At 46.3% G+C, this 20,463-nt stretch overlaps 1 protein-coding gene across 1 annotated transcript in view; it reads right to left on the bottom strand.

Moving 5' to 3' along the window:
• SLIT3 (slit guidance ligand 3) overlaps positions 1–20,463 on the bottom strand; it is a 631,375-nt gene that overhangs the window by 146,881 nt on the left and 464,031 nt on the right. The window contains exon 7 of the mRNA XM_059063071.2: positions 5,141–5,212. Coding sequence (XP_058919054.1) covers positions 5,141–5,212 — 72 coding nt within the window. The remainder of the gene's footprint in view (positions 1–5,140; positions 5,213–20,463) is intronic.

Raw genomic sequence — 20,463 nt, forward strand, 5'->3', positions numbered from 1 at the left:
CGGGAGCCTCAACCCTGTTATTGCCAAGCCACACATGACAGTCATCTTCTCGTGCCGGCCACATCCAACGGAGGCCTCCAGGCTTCTGAGCAATTCCCACTTTTTAAGAGTAATTCCACCCTTTTCTTTCCCACTCAGGAAAGGCTCAACACATAGAAGAGGGAGGGTGACATTATTACAGCGATGATCCTGATTCAGGTCAAACTCCCAAAAGCATGACTCAGGTGTAGCTTTCCGTACCTTAGCTAGCCCTGGTTACAGATGCTTTACAACAGCTTCTTAATCTCCACGCTCCAGTCTGTGGTGAACTGTGGCCGAGATCTGCTGTTGTCTTTTCTCTCCTTCCTTCCTTTTCTCTCTAAGTGTCCCTTTAATAGACGCCCTGTGTGTTATGCTGGTGAGCCTAAAACCAATACCGCTGTGTGCACTAGCCAGGGGAAGCAGGGCACAGAGAGAAGGGTGCTTTCTGAAGGATGCACCTTCTCTTCATCCTCCTATTTAAATAAGGTGTTTACAGACTCTTGTGATCCACAGCACTTTCTCCAGAGTGCCCTTCATAGCCTTCCCAGGTTCAAGTCCACCTGGTGTATTTGCTATTCTGACTGGTTCGGTGCCTCTGAAGAGGCTTTTTATCCATCTTCGGGACTCGTGGGCTTTCTCCCTCTAGTGGCTGTGGTTCCAGATCAGCTTCTCACCCTGGAGCGAATAAGATTCCTGAGAGGGATCTTCAGGTTCCACATCTGAGGGGAGCCTCATCTGGTTAAGCTGAATTTCCTTTCCACTGTCTGGAGGGCAACCTAAGGATACCCAGGGGCTCCTAAGGGTTCTTCCCCAAGGTTTCTGCATCAGGGGTTTCCAACTTCCACAGTCCCTACAAACTTAGATCATTAGCAGTGGCGGGAGGTGAGTTTTAGTCACGACAGCTTATCATATACTTGGCTTTCTGATGCAAATTTCAACTGCCCCATCCTGCACCTGCTCATCAGCCAGCAATATCTTGGGACTTTCAAGTACTCTGTGTCATGCCAGTTAACACTGAATGGCAGACCGAAGCAGTGGCTCAGGCTACATCCATGTCTGAAATGGAGACAGCTGAAGGGCTCTTGACCGCACTCCACTTAGTGTAAGGTCAACATTGCTAAACATTGGCCAAGTGTAGCTCATCTGCGCTGCCTGCCAGCAGAGTCTCCCTGGCCCTGCACGGGTGCAAACCTTGGGCAGGCCAGGGCCACCAGGGACCTTGGCAGACTCAGGGTGGGGGTCCCGGATCCCATAATATCGGACTGACCACCAGGTATAAAGGCTGTCTAGGAAAAAAGTGACAGTGGGTCAGTTCTTAGTGACAAGGCAGAGCAGAGGAAGGCTGCAGTGGCGCGCACAGGTTGAGGTGCCAGAGTTTTTTTTGTGTGCCTTTTAATGAGTTTGGCTTTGATTAGGAAAGGCAGTTGCCCTCTTCGGCACTGAGGTATGGAAGCTAAGGAAACAAGGCGGATGAATGCAAACAAATTCCCATCAGTTCCAAGCAGAGGTAAGAGATCAATGGAACAACAAAAATGAGGTTTAGGTAAGTCAGATCCTTACCGAGCTGATTAATTTCTGGGATAATCAAAATGTTAGCAGTTTCCCCTTTGGAAGATTATATTAGGTTGGTTGTTCCTTAATCCCCACTGGCCAGCCCCAAGCTACCTCCTTTTTTAACCTCGCTACAGATGGCCCTTATCCCTTTGTCCATTTCTGTAGGAATTTCTCCTCTCGTAAGTAGGACCATGGAGAAGAGGTGACCCAAACTGCTTTTGAAGCCACGTGAAGGCTCTTGTCAAAAGCCCAGGACAGTGGACAGGCTCAGATCTCCCCCTCTTGGAATTTTACCCAGCAGAAGGGCTGGAGAGTTGAGCTGGGCAGAGTCTTTCAAGCTGCCTTTTACATCATGTTCCGTAGATCAAATTGAGGAATGTTATCCCAAATATGAATGTTAAAAAAGAAAAAGAATCTTGATGATCTTGAAACTTGAGCCCAGACACTGCCAAGAGTATTTCTAGTTTTCTTGAGTGAGAAGAGACATTATCTTAATTACTTTCAATAACTTTTGTGATGGCAATGACACAGGGAGGGTGGCCTCCAGTGGCCTTTCAGCCATGTGGAAGCTCCGGTCTCCCCTTCCTCAGCTCACCTGATGCTCTTCTGCTTCTGTTCCTATTGAACGGGGCAAGCTCAGGTTCTGATGTCATAGTGCCAGAATCTGACATAGGCTCTGTGCTTTTTGACTTTGACCTTGGGCAGCAGTCATCCTGGGCCTCAGTGTTGTCATCTATAAAATGGGGATATTAATGGTGCCTCCTTGCTTGGGCCATTGTGAGGATTGAAATGATTCATGGAAAATGCTAAGCACAAGGCCTGGGACACTGTAAACTACCGAAGAAACGTTTGCTCTTATTATGCTTACTGTGAGGAGACTAGCTCCAGACTTCAGGCTCTGCCCAACCCAAGGCCCCCTGCCTGTACAAGGCTGTCATTTCTTAGCCACCAAAGCATCAAGGCGGCTAGGTGGTTCCTGTCAGTTGTTCTGTGGTCTTTTGCAGACAGAAACACCATATTTCATGTTGGCGAAACCACTTTTACAGAAGATAAGGTGAATGAATACAAATGCCAATTTGTAAAAGGTGCCTTTTAGCCACAGATGCTAAATTAAATTTCCAGCAAATCCTTTTAGAGAGGGTCAGCGTTCATTTTCTATAAAATGTGGCTTTCTGAATTCAATATAAAAGCTTTCCTTTAGAAATCCCATTTACGACTTCCTTCCTCTCTCCTCTTCCCCCTTTCTCCACCACCAGCGCTCCCCCCTCACCACCACACTTTAATTACAGTGAAGGGGGATTAGTCAGCTCAAGTCTCTGGGGAGTTCTCTACAGAGCCATCTCTGAAATTAAACTAAAGAGAAAATGGCAGCAGGCAGGGAGCAAAGAGAACAGACGAGATTGATGGATTGATCTGAACTCATCAGATGAGTGCTCAGGACCACAGCAAAGTATGACAGCAGAAACAAGGAGAAAAAAACTCTCCTGCCCTCTTCCCCCACCCTTACAACACGCCAACAAAGACCCAGACCTCACCATCTTCCCTGCCTCCCGTGGACCCCTCCCTGCTCTCTTATTGATGCTTTTCAATGGAAAATAACAGGAGGGGAGGTAGAAATCACAAAGCAGCAGCCCACAGGAGCTGGACTGCTGGTTGTGCAGGTGAGAGCCGTATTTCTTCAATTCAACCCACTTGCCTGGGGAGATGCGGGCCCAGCACCCTGAGGACCCAGTGATTTCTCCTGCACCATTCCCTTTAATCAATCAATCTATCTATCTATCTATCTATCTATCATCTATCTATCTATCTATCTATCTATCTATCTATCTATCTAGGCCACACCATGCAGCATGTAGGATGTGGGATCTTAGTTCCCAGACCTGGGATTGAACCCGTGCCCCCTGCATTGGGAGTGTGGAGTTTTAACCACTGGACTGCCTGGGAAGTCCCACCATCCTCTTTTGAAAGGAAAGGAAGAAGATAGATTTTCTTGGCTGAATTCTGCTACCCCATGAGGGATCAGAGGAAGAAATGGGCACAGGGATGGAAGCTGAGCTTGGATCCTCCTTCTATACAAGAAGTAGTATTTGTGGCGTGGACACCATGACCAGGCACTTCACATGCTAGTACATGTCATTCCCACCATAACTTTGAGGCAAGCACTTATGAATTCACTACCTATGAAGAACAGAGAGGTGAAGCAACTTGCCCAGAGTTAAGTGGCGGAGCTCGTATTTAACCTCAGGTCTGTCTGAACCCCAACTCTGTGTCCTTCTGAGGGTTCTCTGTATCATCTCCTCATCAATTGCTTTATTGATCTTTGCTTCATTCTTACCTGAGATAAGGTCACTTTCTCACTAATGCAGGGGCCTCAAACCTTATGAGTATTGAGATCTCCTGGAGGGCTTGTTAAAAACAGATGGCTGGGCCCACCCCAGAGATTCTGATTCCATGGGTCTGAGGTGGGACCTGCAATTTTGCTTTTCAACAAGTTCCAGGTGATGCTGACACTACTGGTCTAGGGACCCCCACTTTGGGAACCACTGCTCTAAGGATTTTCACATCTGCTTGGATGCAGTGTTGTTCAGGGGCCGTAGATAAGCTGGTTGCTTGGTATCTTTAATCCAGATTTCTGGATAAATAGTATGATGATGATGATAATAATAATATAACTATAAATACCATTTATTGTCTACTATGTGCCAGGCACTTTACTCTTGGGGGCTGACTCTCCCCTACTGCTGTGATATAAACTCCACTGAGGCTCCACCCACACAAGAAAAACATCAAGTATGAACCTCTTTGGAAAGGCCAGCAGAGTACATTTGCAGAGGAACTGAAAAAGGATTTCTGGCTGAGAGAGGAGAATTTCTCAGGTAACAAAGGCACTAGAACTGCTCTCGGTATGGGGCGCCATGGGGAGATTTGCTTCCTGAGTACACGTTCTGGAAGGCTTGAGCCCACCCAACACATTAAAGATAAACAATGGAGTTACTGCATTCTGATACCAGAATATCATCCAGGAAGCAGGAAAGTGTGGTGTGTGGCAGGTGGGAGGATGGGGTGAAGGAGGAGCTGAGACTCCCCCTCCTCCACCGTTCCCAGAGCGGGAAACAACTGTAGCCTTTGGCAGTAGGATAGAACTGCCAGTGGTACAGGACATGAACTAAACAAATGATGAATCATCACATCCTTGTTCTAAAAGTTCTGTGACAGTGTAACACTAATAAACTTTTCCATCCAGGTGGAAAACACAAAGAAGATCTCCCCAGTCCAGGAAGATTCCCGGGGTGAATTGAGTTGGCCTGAAGCAGGATGGTGGTTCAGATCCATGGATGGCTCCGTGACCCTTCCCCACATCTGCGGGCCCAGCCGCTCCGCGGCATGTGGGATCCTCCCGGACCGGGGCACGAACCCGCGTCCCCTGCATCGGCAGGTGGACTCTCAACCACTGCACCACCAGGGAAGCCCCAAGGGTGAGGTGTTACAAGTAGCTGAGAGTGCTACTCTGAAGCTGCATAAGGTGGGGAGCAGGTGGGGGAGGAAACAGGGGACCTTTACTCACAAGGTTCGAATCTTCGGCATGTGGTTGAAGCTGGTGACCAGGATGCGGCTAATGTTGTTGTTATTGAGGGTGCTGCGGAGAGAGAGGAGAAACAGGTCAACAGGGCAGCAGGGTGGCGGGTACCAGGATGCTTATGGAAGGTGGGGAAGGGATGCATGTGACTCCAAAGAGGGACCATCAACCTACAGCCATGGGTCAGTTGGTGCAGCAGCTGGAGACAAGTGGACGGGTCCCCAGATGATAAGAGAATCCCTGATTCCTTTTACAAGTGGATCCCTCCTTTCCTCTGCTGCCCTCTCAGTACTTACTTACCTACCTGGAGCAATAAGGTTGCTTCCTGAAATCCTACTGTGTCCTGACTGCTTCATTACAACGTTGCTGATTCCCACGACTACAATGCCAGTTACATATTCTTGTCCTCATTTTAGAGAGAAGGAAATGGATACAAAACACCTTGCTTAGTTGCACACAATCCTACAGGGGAGGATTTATCCTTGTGTTAAAGCTCAGCTTCCCAGAAGCTGAGCTTCAGAGAAGTAAAACTACTTTTCCAAGGACTCACAGCTGTTAAGCTGTGGACATGGGATTTGAACCCAGCACTAGCTTTTGCTCCAAACTCCTTGCTCTGCCTATTATACATACTGCCTCATACAGGATGCTATGTGGATAGGTTATTTTATGAGTATTTTCCAGCCACCTTCTGGCTCTTTAAGCACATCCTGTCTGAAGTGACTCTGTGAGCTCTGTGAGGACAGGGATTAAGTCTCTACTTGCTTGTGCCTCCCCAGGACCATGGATGGGGACTTCCCCAGTGCAGCACTGACACTGACTGGTGTCTTTGTACAGGGAAAAGGGAAGAGAGGGATGTGAGCCCCATAAATGGGCCAGAATGAAATCAGCCTGTAGGTAAGTACAGCCTTGGGCTTACGCTTCTAGAAGGACCTATTACAGGGGCCCAGGGAAAGCATGGCAGCCGAGGAAACCATGTGCAGAGGTGGAAATGTGATGTAGCAGAAGGGCCTGTCTGGGTCGGTTGTTTCAGTGACTACGTAGACAGAGGCAACCGTTCGCGGCAAGACTTGGACCTAGTTCTCAGCTCTCTGACCCACACCTGCCTCACTCTGCATCCCAAAGAGCAGGAGTTGGATACAACCCATGGTACGCTCCTCCGAGATGGCCACTTGCTCCTGTGCTCTTTCCTCTCCTGTGCCCCTCCAAGGCCACGTCAGATACCCTCTTCTCATCCACCCCCTCCTCTTACCCTCCCACGGGGTCCCACTGGCCCAGGAAGGAGCCTTTCTTTGGAAGCCTTCACTGGTTAAACAGACTTCTTTTGCCCCTGGCTCTCGGTAAACACATTATCTTCCTCTTAAAACGCCCTCTAACATTTTCTCTCTTATGCATTACGACAGTCCCAAGGCCTGGTCCATACATGGTTCAGATTGAGTCTTATATACCCCAGTTGTGTGGTCTCAGGCCAATGATGAACATCTCTTAACCACAGCTTCTTCACTGGCAGAAGGAAGTAGGCAATGGTACCTACCTCACAGGCTGCTAAAAGGCTTAGCAGACGGTATGTGCTCAGTAATTGAGGCGACCATTTAACTGATGTTGGTGGAGAGAATCTAGTCCTGTCCTGTTCATTCCCTTTCCCCTCACACAACCCCAACCCCCAAGGGAATATAAACAGAGCTTTGTCTGGCACACAGTGGCCCCCATACACACCCCACCCCACCCAAGGGGCCCTGCACAGATGCTTTCTCCCCTGGGGACACCTCGTCACAGCAGGATTCCAGGGACCACATACCCCTCACCCCAGGCTATTCCTCAAGGCCTTTGGCCAAAAAGGCCAGGAGGAAATCTATTTACACAGAGGCACAGAATCTAATACTTTTTCCTCCCTCCCCCCATATTTCTTCTGCACCTACCCTATGTCTGGCATTATTTTAGGCACATAGTATGATAAAGAGGAACAAACCAAATTTATACTCCCTACTTCTGCCCATTCTGGAAATTTACCAATGCACCAATTCAGACACTTGACATTTTATGAAGTTGAACCTACATAGCTATTTTGTTTCATGTGGCTTATCTTTTCTATAAGTGTGTGTGTGTGTGTGTGTGTGTGTGTGTGTGAGAGAGAGAGAGAGAATCCATCCTATCTCCATCCACCCGGGAAGTGTTCAGAGCATGTCATCAGACAGGGCGGAAGAATCTGTCCTTGCCATTGGTCCGGGCTCTCCTGCCTTGGTAGGGAGTTTCCGAGGAGCGAGGGCCATGCTCCGCATCCCACCCCCTCTCCAGAGGATTAGGAATGCCTCCAGGGCAGAAACAATGCCTTCATTTCTGCTTCTATCCATCCCAGAGTTCTAGGCTCCACACCTGGGGGATACCTAGTTAGGGTCGTTGACTCACTACCAGACAAAAATCTGAGTGTCCTCCTTATCTCTCAAAAGCAAAGAGCAAAGAAGCCTTTGCAGAAAAGAGGATTCCTTCCAAACACACCCAGCAAGTCAACATCAGGCTGAGTTCACAGCCAGCCCTAATTGAGCTGAATATACAGTGCAGTTCTATGCCGGGCTTGGATTGTAACTGCATCCGGCAGTCGTCCGGCAGCGATGACTTATTAATGTATGAACTACACTGATATTTAAATGTGAGCCGTAATGAGGGCTATAAAACATTTACGATAATAGCAATTATTCCAGAACCAAAGTGACTAAACACAGTATTCAGACCTTCGTGATTTGCTGTGTGGGGCTGCCCAGCCCAGGGACGTCAGAGGGTTGCTAACCTCTTGGATGCTGATCTCCATGGCAGCTACAGTTTCTTTTTCCCTAATAAACACAGATTTATTTGATTTCCAATCTTGGCGGCTTTTGCCCATGCAGGGAGCACTCTGCTCTATCTGATTCTTGTGTCCCAGCCTAAGCAGCTGGCATTTGATGGAGATGTCACTGTCATAACCCTGATGCAGAAGAGCAGAGTGGGTGAGCATGGCCTCAAAGGCAACAACCTGGTTTTTGTTTTTTTTTTTTTTTTTTTTGGTGTGTGTGTGATATGCGGGCCTCTCACTGTTGTGGCCTCTCCCGTTGCGAAGCACAGGCTCCAGACGCGCAGGCTCAGCGGCCATGGCTCACGGGCCCAGCCGCTCCGCAGCATGTGGGATCCTCCCGGACCGGGGCACGAACCCGTGTCCCCTGCATCGGCAGGCGGACTCTCAACCACTGCGCCACCAGGGAAGCCCAACAACCTGGTTTTGATTCCGCCTCTGCCACTTGCAGCCCGTGCAACCATGAGTTAGTTTTCATAATCTTATTAAGTTTCCTCCTCTGTAACATGGGGCAAATAGCAGCATTGATCTCACAGAGCTTTCCTGGTGATTAAATGAGATGGTACTAATAATTGCCAACATTAACTGCGAGCTTATTTTATGCCAGGCAGGCACTGGGCTGAGGGTCCTACTTATCATCTCATTTCTTATAACCACCCGATGAGGCAGGCACCTTTCTATCACCTCCATGTCATGGATGAAGCAAGTGGTGGTACCAGGACTTGAATCCACACAAGCCTGACTCCAGAAAGGACACCTGCCTTAGTTGTCTAAGGCTGCTGTAACACATTACCACATATTCTGTGGTTTAAAGCAATGTAAACTGGGCTTCCCTGGTGGCGCAGTGATTGAGAGTCTGCCTGCCGATGCAGGGGACGTGGGTTCGTGCCCTGGTCCAGGAAGATCCCACATGCCGCGGAGCGGCTGGGCCCGTGAGCCATGGCCGCTGAGCCTGCACGTCCGGAGCCTGTGCTCCACAATGGTGAGAGGCCTGCGTACCGCAAAAAAAAAAAAAAAAAAAAAAAAAAAAAAAAAGCAATGTAAACTTATTCTCATACAGTCTGGAGGTCAGAAGTCTAAAATGGGTTCACAGGACTATTTCTTCTGGGGGCCTCAAGAGGAGAATTCATTTCCTTGTCTTTTTTTTTTTTTTTTTTATGTACGCGGGCCTCTCACTGTTGTGGCCTTTCCCTTTGCGGAGCACAGGCTCCGGACGCGGAGGCTCAGCGGCCATGGCTCACGGGCCCAGCCGCCCCGCGGCACGTGGTATCCTCCCGGACCGGGGCACGAACCCGCGTCCCCCTCATCAGCAGGCGGACTCTCAAGCACTGCGCCACCAGGGAAGCCCCATTTCCTTGTCTTTTGCGGCTTGTAGAGGCCACCATATTCCTTGGCTCATGGCCCCTTCTTGTATCACTCCAACCTCTTGCTTCTGTTGTCACATCTCCCACTGTTCACTCTGATGTCCTGCCTCCCTCTTAAGAGGACCTGTGTGATGACACTTAGAGCCTGACTGGATAAACCAGGATAACCTCTCCATCTCAGGATTTTTAGTCATATATGCCAAGTTCCTTTTGCCACATAAGGTACGATTCATAAGTTCCTGGGATGAGGACATGAACATCTTTGGGGGGGACATTATCCAGCTGACCATCACGCCCTTGAAACAGGGCACGGAAAGCACACTTGTTAGCACACTGCCTGGCTCATAGGCAGTGATCGGTAGTTATTAGCTATTATTATTGTAGCTTGTGTTTGTTTGGTCCTTCATGGTTTACAGTATACTTTCACATTCATCTTATTTGCTACTTGAAGCACTCTGAGGTTGAAATTATTATCCCCATCTTACAGATGAGCAATTTGAGGCTATAAGACGTAAGAGACCTACCCAGGGTAGCAATGTGCTTCTAGAGGATTCAGGACTCGCTACTCTTTCTTTTCACAGTTTCTCCCAACTTTATCACCGCCTCCTGTTTTCAGGGCAAGTTTGTTACGCCAGCAAAGATATTCTCTGTCATTTCCACTCAGGAACCCAAAGCCGAAAATAACTGACCAAGCCTCCCATTGCCTCTTGTTCTAGAAACTTTCTTGAAAATTCATCAACAGAAAAAATAAATGGTTTGATCTGACGATGACTCACCTCCACCCCCATTAGATGATTGCCCAAGCCTAACCTATGGTGACCTCATCATCAACCTCACCTTATTTATTACTTCCATTTCCTGGAAGAGTTTTGCTAGTTCTAGAATCTAGCTTTAATCTCACTGCCCTGTTCCTATTGAGAAGATATGCTTTACCCCAAGTCGCCCCAGTTGGAAGCTTTTCTCCAAGTAAGTGATCTCAACTCAGCATTTTCCGTCAGGTTTCAAGCTCAAGTTCAGGGTCACATTAATTCTATGAAACTTCAAGACTGTCCTGGCCTCCCCTTTTTGTACCATGACAAGATAATGAATGGGCATTTCAGTATGAACTAGAAATAATGCAATTTCCCCCCATCAGATTTATTTATTTAGTTATTTTTTAAATTGGGGTATAGTTGTTTTACCATGTTGTGTTAGTTTCTACTGTGCAGCAAAGTGAAGTGGAGTTCCCTGTGCTGTACAGCACGTTCTTATTAGTTATCTGTTTTATACATATTAGTGAATATATGTCAACCCTAATCTCCCAACTCACCCCACCCCCAACCCCCTGCTTTCCCCCCTTGGTACCCATGTATTTGTTTTCTACATCTGTGTCTCTATTTCTGCCTTGCACACTGGTTCATCAGTACCATTTTTCTAGATTCCACATATATACGTTAATATACAATATTTGTTTTTCCCTTTATGACTTACTTCACTCTGTATGACAGGCTCTAGGTCTGTCCCAGTCTCTGCAAATGACCCAATTTCACTCCTTTCTATGGCTGAGTAGTATTCCATTGTGTATATGTATCACATCTTCTTTATCACTTTGTCTGTTGATGGACACTCAGGTTGCTTCCATGTCCTGGCTATTGTAAATAGTGCTGCAGTGAACATTGTGGTACATGACTCTTTTTGAATTATGGTTTTCTCTGGGTATATGTCCAATAGTGGGATTCCTGGGTTATATGGTAGTTCTATTTTTAGTTTTTTAAGGAACCTCCATATTGTTCTCCATAGTGGCTGTATCAATTTACATTCCCACCAACAGTGCAAGAGGGTTCCCTTTTCTCCACACCCTCTCCAGCATTTGTTGTTTGTAGATTTTTTGATGATGGCCATTCTAACTGGTGTGAGGTGATACCTCATTGTAGTTTTGATTTGCGTTTCTCTGATAATTAGTGATATTGAGCAGCTTTTCACTTGCGTCTTGGCTATCTGTATGTCTTCTTTGGAGAAATGTCTATTTAGGTCTTCTGCTCATTTTTTGATTGGGTTGTTTGTTTTTTTGATATTGAGCTGCATGAGCTGTTTATATATTTTGGAGATTAATCTTTTGTCCGTTGATTCATTTGCAAATATTTTCTCCCACTCTGAGGGCTGTCTTTTCCCTTTGTTTATAGTTTCCTCTGCTGTGCAAAAGCTTTTAAGTTCCATTAGGTCCCATCTGTTTATTTTTGTTTTTATTTTCATTACTCTAGGAGGTCAGTCAAAAAAGATCTTGCTGTGATTTATGTCAAAGAGTGTTCTTCCTATGTTTTCCTCTAAGAGTTTTATAGTGTTCAGTCTTACATTTAGGTCTTTAATCCACTTTGAGTTTATTTTTGTATGGTGGTAGGAAGTGTTCTAATTTCATTCTTTTACATGTAGCTGTCCAGTTTTCCCAGCACCACTTATTGAAGAGACTGTCTTTCCTCCATTGTATATCCTTACCTCCTTTGTCATAGATTAGTTGACCATAGGTGTGTGGGTTTATCTCTGGGCTTTCTATCCTGTTCCATTGATCTGTATTCCTGTTTTTGTGCCAGTACCATATTGTCTTGATTACTGTAGCTTTGTACTGTAGTCTGAAGTCAGGGAGTCTGATTTCTCCAGGTCCTTTTTTCTTTCTCAAGATTGCTTTGGCTATTCGGGGTCTTTTGTGTCTCCATACAAATTTTAAGATTTTTCGTTCTAGTTCTATAAAAAAATGCCATTGATAATTTGATAGTGATTGCCCTGAATCTGTAGATTGCTTTGGGTAGTACAGTCATTTTCACAATATTGATTATTCCAATCCAAGAACATGGTATATCTCTCCATCTATTTGTATCATCTTTAATTTCTTTCATCAGTGTCTTATAGTTTTCTGCATACAGGTTTTTGCCTCCTTAGGTAGGTTTATTCCTAGGTATTTTACTCTTACTCTTTTTGTTGCAACAGTGAATGGGATTTTTTCCTTAATCGTTGTTAGTGTATAGGAATGCAAGAGATTTCTGTACATTAGTTTTATATCCTGCAGCTTTATCAAATTCATTGATTTGCTCTAGTAGTTTTCTGGTGACATCTTTAGGATTCTCTATGTATAGTATCATGTCATCTGCAAACAGTGACAGTTTTACTTCTTTTCCAATTTGGATTCCTTTTATTTCTTTTTCTTCTGATTGCTATGGTTAGGACTTCCAAAACTATGTTGAATAATAGTGGCGAGAGTGGACATCCTTGTCTTATTCCTGATCTTAGAGGAAATGCTTTCAGTTTTTCACCATTGAGAATGATGTTTGTTGTGGGTTTGTCATATATGGCCTTTATTATGTTGAGTTAAGTTCCCTCAATGCCCACCTCCTGGAGAGTTTTTATCATAAGTGGGTGTTGAATTTTGTCAAAAGCTTTTTCTACATCTATTGAGATGATCATATGTTTTTTCTTCTTCAATTTGTTAATGTGGTATATCACATTGATTGATTTGCATATATTGAAGAATCCTTGCATCCCTGGGACAAATCCCACTTGATCATGGTGTATGATCCTTTTAATGTGTTGTTGGATTCTGTTTGCTTGTATTTTGTTGAGGATTTTTGCATCTATATTCATCAGTGATACTGGTCTGTAATTTTCTTTTTTTGTAGTATCTTTATCTGCTTTTGGTATCAGAGTGATGGTGGCCTTGTAGAATGAGTTTGGGAGTGTTCCTTCCTCTGCAGTTTTTTGCAAGAGTTTGAGAAGGATACCCCATGGCATTTAAAAGACAGTCCATCTACCTCCCATTTCTCTCTTATAAAGCCTCTACTTACCCCATTATATATACTATATTTCTATTGAGACTAACCTGTATTCTGTTTAGTCTCTTTTCTATTTTGTCATAATTGGAGCATTAATGTCTAATGAAAAGGGATTGTTTTCCATATTAAAATCATCTGTTTGGACAATGCTACTTCTACCAGTGGATCCCACTCTCTCTTGCTTGTGAGCACTAGAAAGGGGGCATTAAACGTTTTTTCCAGGGCACTAGGGGATTAGTGCACTTACTATTGCTCCTTTAGTGCACGTAATTGAACACTGGTACCCGGACCAAGTTTGTGTTTTCCTGTGTTCCTCAGCGAAATACTGGGGCACCCAGGCAAGACAAGGGCTCCTAGTCGCAATGTATGTATGAAGCAGTGGTACACATACCCGTCTGTTCCAGGGGTTGGCAAACTATTGCGTACAGGCTAAAGCCCATCCAACGCAGCCTGTTTTTGTAAATACAGTTTTACCCATTTGTTTATGCACTGTCTATGGCTGCTTTCACATTACAGCAGCTGAGTAGTTGCAAAAGAGACCATATGGCCTCAAAGCTTGAAATATTTACTAACTGGCTTTTTATAAACCATGTTTGCTGCCCGCTGGCTGCTCTAGCACTGGGCAGTTCCGGTCCTGTCTTTGCCAATGATTAGCTGTGATATGCTGGGCGAGTCACATAACTGCTTGGTAAGGAGAGGGGATTAGGTCAACGACTTTCAAAACTTAAAGACTGTAAAACATTGGCAGGAAGGCACCAGTGGCAAGTGGTAGGGCTGGGATTTAAAACCAGTCAATCTCACCCTAGAATCCACACTTCTTATTCCCATCCCATGCTCCCACCTGGGAAGCTGGGTACCACTGCTCCTGGAACCTGTAATGCTGTGATGGAATGAGAGCCTAGCAGAAGGCCCTGTTCAATAGACAGGGCAGGAGAACCCACCCTAGGGTGGGCAGGGAATGAACGTGGACAGTGGTTCTCCAGGTGTGGTCCCCAGATCTGCAACATCACCTGTGGACTTGTTAAAGATGCATACTTTCAGTATATGCATCAGGCCAACCTACTGAATCAGCAGCTCTGGTGTAGGCCCAGTTTTGTGTGTTTCTATGAATGAGAGGATTCTTATGCAAGCTCAAGTTGGAAAACCACTGAACTAGGGAAAAGGCTAAGGACAGAGCCTTGATCTGAATGTGGAGGGCAGCATATGGGTGCCCCTGAGACCGAAGTTCTCTTGTGTGGAGAGCACAAGGGAGTTGGGTCTCTTCCTGTTTAGGGAGAGGCCCAAGTTCTTAAGTAGTACGCAGTCCTCCATGGAGGTGGCTGTGATCACTCTGAGAGAGGTCCGACTTGATTTCTGCCCCTGGCTCCCCACTGATCTCTGCTGAGGGCTAAAGTGTGGCTCTCCCTTGCATCACTCAAGATAACCATCTTTGATCTGGAGGAGCTAAGTCCAGCTGCAGCCACGCCACACTGGCAACCTTAATAAGGCTGACATTTCCCTCCATCTCCTCCGATTAGGCCATTGCTTTGTCAAGCTGTGCTTTCCTGGCTCTGGGTGTAATCTGCGTGTTGTGTGTCCATAACACTATGTAATTGGCTCTAATGCAGCAATATTATCTGTGAGCATGTATCACATAATTGCAAAACCAGACATCCACAGTAAGTGCCACTGCAGTCTCCCAGAGTGCCAAGCTTCCTGGGGGTGCTCTTGGAACCCCTCTTCTTCCCCTCCACACAGGTGGGGATCCAGACTCCTTGGGTCAGATAGACCGTCTTGGTAGCTTGGCCCATTTATCTCCTGTCTCAAGGCAGGTTGACATCTTCTTAAGTCTAGATAAATAAGGTGGTTCCTTCTTTAAGGGTCACCAGGAAGGAGACTCTTGGTGGGTCATCAGCAGCCATGGCCATGGCAACAGGATGTCTTTTTAAAGTGAGTCTAGAGATTCCCTGACTTGTACTTACAAATGTGGGAGCCCAGTGGCCAGCACTCTAAACTCAGGAGATATAACCACCTCCCACAGGGCCTACATTGAATTCACAGGACCAGGCACAACCAAAGTAGGCAGAATCATTTCCTAAAGAGCAGATGAGTGCAAACACTGTGGCTGGACCCTGTGGGAAATACCTAAATGGCTGCTATGGGGGCATGAAAGTACAGAGGGGTTCTGGTAGCATGCAGACCTCAAAGGGAAGGTCTGGCAGGGCTCACTTCTGCCTCTCCCCATTGCTGTGTCAAAGCAGAACTGGCTTGTCCTGGTCTTGCTTGGTGGGTGTTGATTGACAGCCATCATGGTACCAGGAATCAACCATGGTACCTACTGCTGATGACCAGGCCCTTCCACATACTCCTGGATCCTGGGAATGTGAAAGCTGCTGGCTAGCTCAGCCCATTACAATGTGTGTAGGTGGCATCTCTGTGGACTTGGCCCTGGGAGAGCACACACTGAATGCCACTGGGCCTACTGAGGTTGAGAGAGGCATCCCCAAGCCTCTCTCCCAGCCCAGGGTCTCTCCCCAACTGCACTGACTCAGTCATTTTTGGATGAAGTTCCCTGATTGTTTCCCTCCTATCAAAGCTGAACTTGCCTTTCTCACCCAGCTATGCACTGTTCTGATTTGGCTGGAAGCTCTGATTTCTTCCAGAAATCAGGAAGAATAATGTACAATAATGTGTCCTTCGAGAAACCTAAACTGATGTTATAGGTTCTCCCATGAGCTCTCTGCTTTCCTCGAATGAGGTGGAGTAGTAAAGGATACTGCTTTGAGGTGAGCTTGCCAAGATCTTCCAATAAAGATGCCCATGATTATAACAACAATACTGATGCTACTGATCATGTTTTTGCTAATTACATGCATTATCTCATTTAACTCTTCCAACAATCCTGAGATACTCTTGTCATTTCCACTTTGGACCCTGGAAAGATCAATGAACTCTGCCCCGATCACATAACAGTAGAGTTGTGCAGCCAATATTCAAATCCAGGAAAGTGTCACACCAGATCCTATATCGCTTATCATTACACAAAGCTGCCTCTTACAGGATTGCCTTCGGCAGACATCGGCCGTCCAACTTCCCTGCCGTCCAGAGGTGGAGGTGAATCATATGTGCTAGTGGTAGACTCAGCCCTGCCTGGCTTCAATGTGGCAGGGACACAGGTGTTTGCCTCGCTGTCAAGGCTGCTCAAAGCAACAGTATCACCCGACGCTCCTCTGGTCCCAAGAACAGAGAAAGCTTAGCACGGACAGGAGGACAGTAGTAGAGGCTACAGAGAAGAGAGGGCAATCATGGCTCAACGTCTCCCAAGGTCCAGGCTTGGCCGACGAGTCTGTGTTGCCAAAAGCTGCCCTGACTGTTGGATTGGGATTTTTCAGAACACCATGAAGAACCAAGAGTCCAGATCTGCTCCTTGAGAAAAGCTCATCTTTTGCCTGTTTGGAGCAGACAATGAGTCTCTGAGGGCAGATGTGGCAGGAGGAATGAAAGATGGAGGGAGAGAGAAGAGAGAGGAGGGGGGGGAAGCCATCTCCCTTACAGTACCTGCTCTCCTGGACTATCCTGGGTGCTGCCTAATACTGAGTCCCTTCATCTCCCTGAAGACCGTTTAAATTAAAGCTCATAACCATTGTGTGGGCATATAATGAAAACAACTGATGCTGCACTGATTAGTCCATTACTCTCAACTGTTAGAAAACATAATGACCTCACAAGGGGCCTTATTCACTGACGTATAGCAGTCGGGCTCTCATTTGACACCTCAAATTAGCAGCCAAAGCAATAACAGCTGGGGTTTTTGTCTCAATATTTGTACCCGACTCTAAAGTGATTTGGCACTGGGTGAGCGTTATTTTTAAACACAGAGCTCTCACCGCCAAGTAACATTTTAAATGGTCTCCAGGTGTCATGTAAAACCTACAGAAATAAATAAAAACAATCAGCTGCCAATTGGGGCCTCTGATGATATGGATTCCTTAACAAAAGGGCTTGTCTTTGGTTCTGCCTTCATTATACATTCATATTATGACAGGCAGAAACTCATCTCCATCCACCCAGCGGAGCCTCAGTGTTAAAAAAAAAAAAAAAAAAAAAAAGATGCCTGCAAAATAAATGTAAAAAGTGGAAGGGCAAAAGAGAAAGATGAATCTTCAAATCCCACCATTGCTCAGTCAGATGCTTGCGGTATAAGTATTCGTGATGCTCCAGTGTCTTTGGTTCCTGGATTCTGAAGAACGCCTTACTCATTTACTGAGATCATTACAGATACTGCCTAGTGGTGATGCAGTATGATTCAACTGCCTCCCAATGACCAACTGAATTGTAAAATGTACCTTAAACGACAACATGAATGAGATGGCCTCAGTCTCCTAATTCTATTTCTTCCTCTGTAAACTGGGAGCCTGGACAATCGATCTTGTCTACTATATTATTTAGAAACCAGGCACTTTCCAGTGTGCAAGATGTCTGCTGGGGGTGAAAGAATGACCTCCAACTTACATAACTGGACAGGTGAGTTTGTAATTGAGAGGGAGAGAAACAGACAATTCCACCTCAGCTGCCTTTGAGCCAGGAAGAGAGGAAGAAGGGGAAAGTTCTTAAATACCCACAAACGTGTACACTAAGAGGCAGAAGACAGCACATCTGTTTTATCCCCTGCTGTGTAGGCAGGACCTAGCTCTGTGTTTGGCACAAAGGATGACATAATAAATATTTACCGAAGGAACGGGTGAGTTTCCAAATGCGAAGGGTCATGCTTTTGGCATCTTTCGATAAAAAATAAATTTCCACTCTAAACAGCCTTCTGGGCTGATCCGGAAGTACAAAGTCAATTGCCAACAGGAGCGAGGCTTGATATCTGAGCAACGGAACTGTGTGTAAACACAACTCTACTACTCGGGACCATTGCTTCTCGTTTCAAAGGTCTGCTGCTACGCTGGAATATGGGTGCAGTGGCGTCAGTTTTCTCCTTTTGTTAAAGAGAAAGCCAGACATCTAGAATTTTTATGTGAAATCTCCTTGTTCCTCCATATTGGTGACTACATCGCCTTAAGGAGCTCAAGTCACAAAGGAAACGTACCCAGGGGCTGGATTTGGCTTGCAGAAGCCAGTTTTCAGTCTCTGAACCAAACGGATTACTTTGGCAATCTGAATCAAATATATATATATATTTAACATCTATATAGCACATATGGGCTATATAAATAAATAAATCATCAAAGTATTTTAATGGCATTGTGGTGCTGTGTGGTTAAAGCCTTCTTCCCATACTGCATCTCCTGAGGGGCAGGCTCTGGCTAAGGCACGCTCCAGGAACCTACTATTCAAACCAACTGCCTTTAGACGGTTGAAAATTGATATTCAATGCTTCTCCCCCCACCATCATTACTCGGGGACAAAGAGCCCTGAAGAAGTGTCTGTTTATAGGGTGAAACTGTGTTCCGCCAGGCCTGTGCGCTCTTGTCTGGTTTCTGTTCGCTACTCATCAGCTCTGTGGCTAAACACATAAGTTGTTTCTCGTGGACGGTTTGGAACTTAGCCACTTCAGAGCTGTTAGCAGAGAAAACTGTACAGGGTGCAGGGAGGAGGCTCTGCTCTTGGGCTGAGATGTCAGAGGGAACTTGTTTTTACCTGCTGATGTTTGTAAGGGAAGGACTCTCTCAGGGAACTGGGTATAGTTTACACTTCGGGCTATTTAGGCTCAGAGATGGGGTCCCTGGTGCTTACTCATAGGGCCTTGGGTCACCCCTACTAGCTGGGATCAATGATGCGGAATTTGATCTCTTCCCAGACTGCCATCCTTCAAGCAGTGACTGCAGGACTGGAAGGCTCTAGAAAGGGAGGGTGTGTTCCCCATGTTGAAGGTAAAATGTTCCCTCTGGTAAAATGCTGGAGATTAAGGGATGGTGAGATGGATAGGACATAGAGGCTGGCTCCACTAATTTTTGTTTCCTTCCTGCTAATAGAGGGAAAGGTTAGATGGCAGTATACAGCATTAGATAGCAGTCAATAGACCCATTTTTTGGCCTGGTTCTTCCGTGAAATTTTCCTATAGCTGTGGGCAAGTCACTTCACATTTCTGGGGAGTTTCTTTCTCTTCAAATGAAGTGGTGGGTCCAGTTGACCTCCAGGGTCTTCCCCTGGAGCCTGCAGTTCCACTCTCCAATTTCACTTGGGCTGATGGTGGCTCTAAAATGGCATTTCTGGAAATGGGAATCGTTTTCCAAAAGGCGGTGGAAGGGATTGTGGATGCCCTCATCTATCCAGGTCTGCATAAAGACAGGACATCTGACCAAACTCTGAAAGCTGCAACCAGCACCCCCTGTGCAGCATTTGAAAATAGTTGCGCGGGTCAGCTCTTTCTCTTTCTCTCTTTATGCAGACACCAGGCTCAGCTTCTGCAGGGTTAATGGGCTTGCTTCCCTAAGTGCCTGCCACATCTTCCGCTTCCGCTTATGTATGGAGAAGGGATGGGTCTTGACAATGGGAGCGATTTTCCTACCTAGTTGACTTTGTGGAAGTCATTTGCAGAGCTGAGAAGTGGATAATTGGGATCCAGAAACTAATTCACTCAGAGAGGGTTTTGCTTTGATGGGAGACGGTTTTAATAAGCCCACTCCTGGGCTTCAGTGAAAAGAGGTCTTTTGGGGGTATAAGATCCAGATGTTTAAATTAAGAGAGAGAAAGGGCAGAGTCGGGGGGGCGGTGAGGGGAGTGGCAGGTATTTCAAAGTATCTAGCTTCAGAAAATATACCGTTTAAACACTGTGCTTATTAATGGATGTGAAATGGCTCCAGGGGGTTTGGAGCAGGGCAGGCAGGAGAGCGGGCCTGGTGGGAGCTATGGAGATTTGCAGAGGGCATGCCCTGTCCAAATGCAGTCCTTGCCCCTCAGCTCTAAACCTGCACTATCCGATAAGGCAGCCACAAGCTACGTGTGGCAATTTAAATTCATATCAAGTAAAATTAAATAAAGCTAAACATTTAGTTTCTTAGTTGCACTAGCCACTTTTCACATGCTCAAGAGTCACGTGTGGCTTGTGGCTATCATATCGGACAGCTCAGATATGAAACGTTTCCTTCATCACAGAGAGTCCTTCAGTGCAGGGGTCCCCAACCCCCGGGCTGCGGAATGGTACCCAGCCTCAGCCTGTTAGGAACCGGGCCGCACAGCAGGAGGTGAGTGGCGGCAGACAAGCGAGGGAAGCCTCATCTGCAGCTCCCCATCGCTCGCATTACGGCCTGAACCATCCCCTGCTCACCCCCTACTCCCCTGCGTGGAAAAATTGTCTTCCACGAAACCGGTCCCTGGTGCCCAAAAGGTTGGGGACGGCTG

Source organism: Kogia breviceps, chromosome 4 (assembly GCF_026419965.1).
Source record: "Kogia breviceps isolate mKogBre1 chromosome 4, mKogBre1 haplotype 1, whole genome shotgun sequence".
Lineage (NCBI taxonomy): Eukaryota > Metazoa > Chordata > Mammalia > Artiodactyla > Physeteridae > Kogia > Kogia breviceps.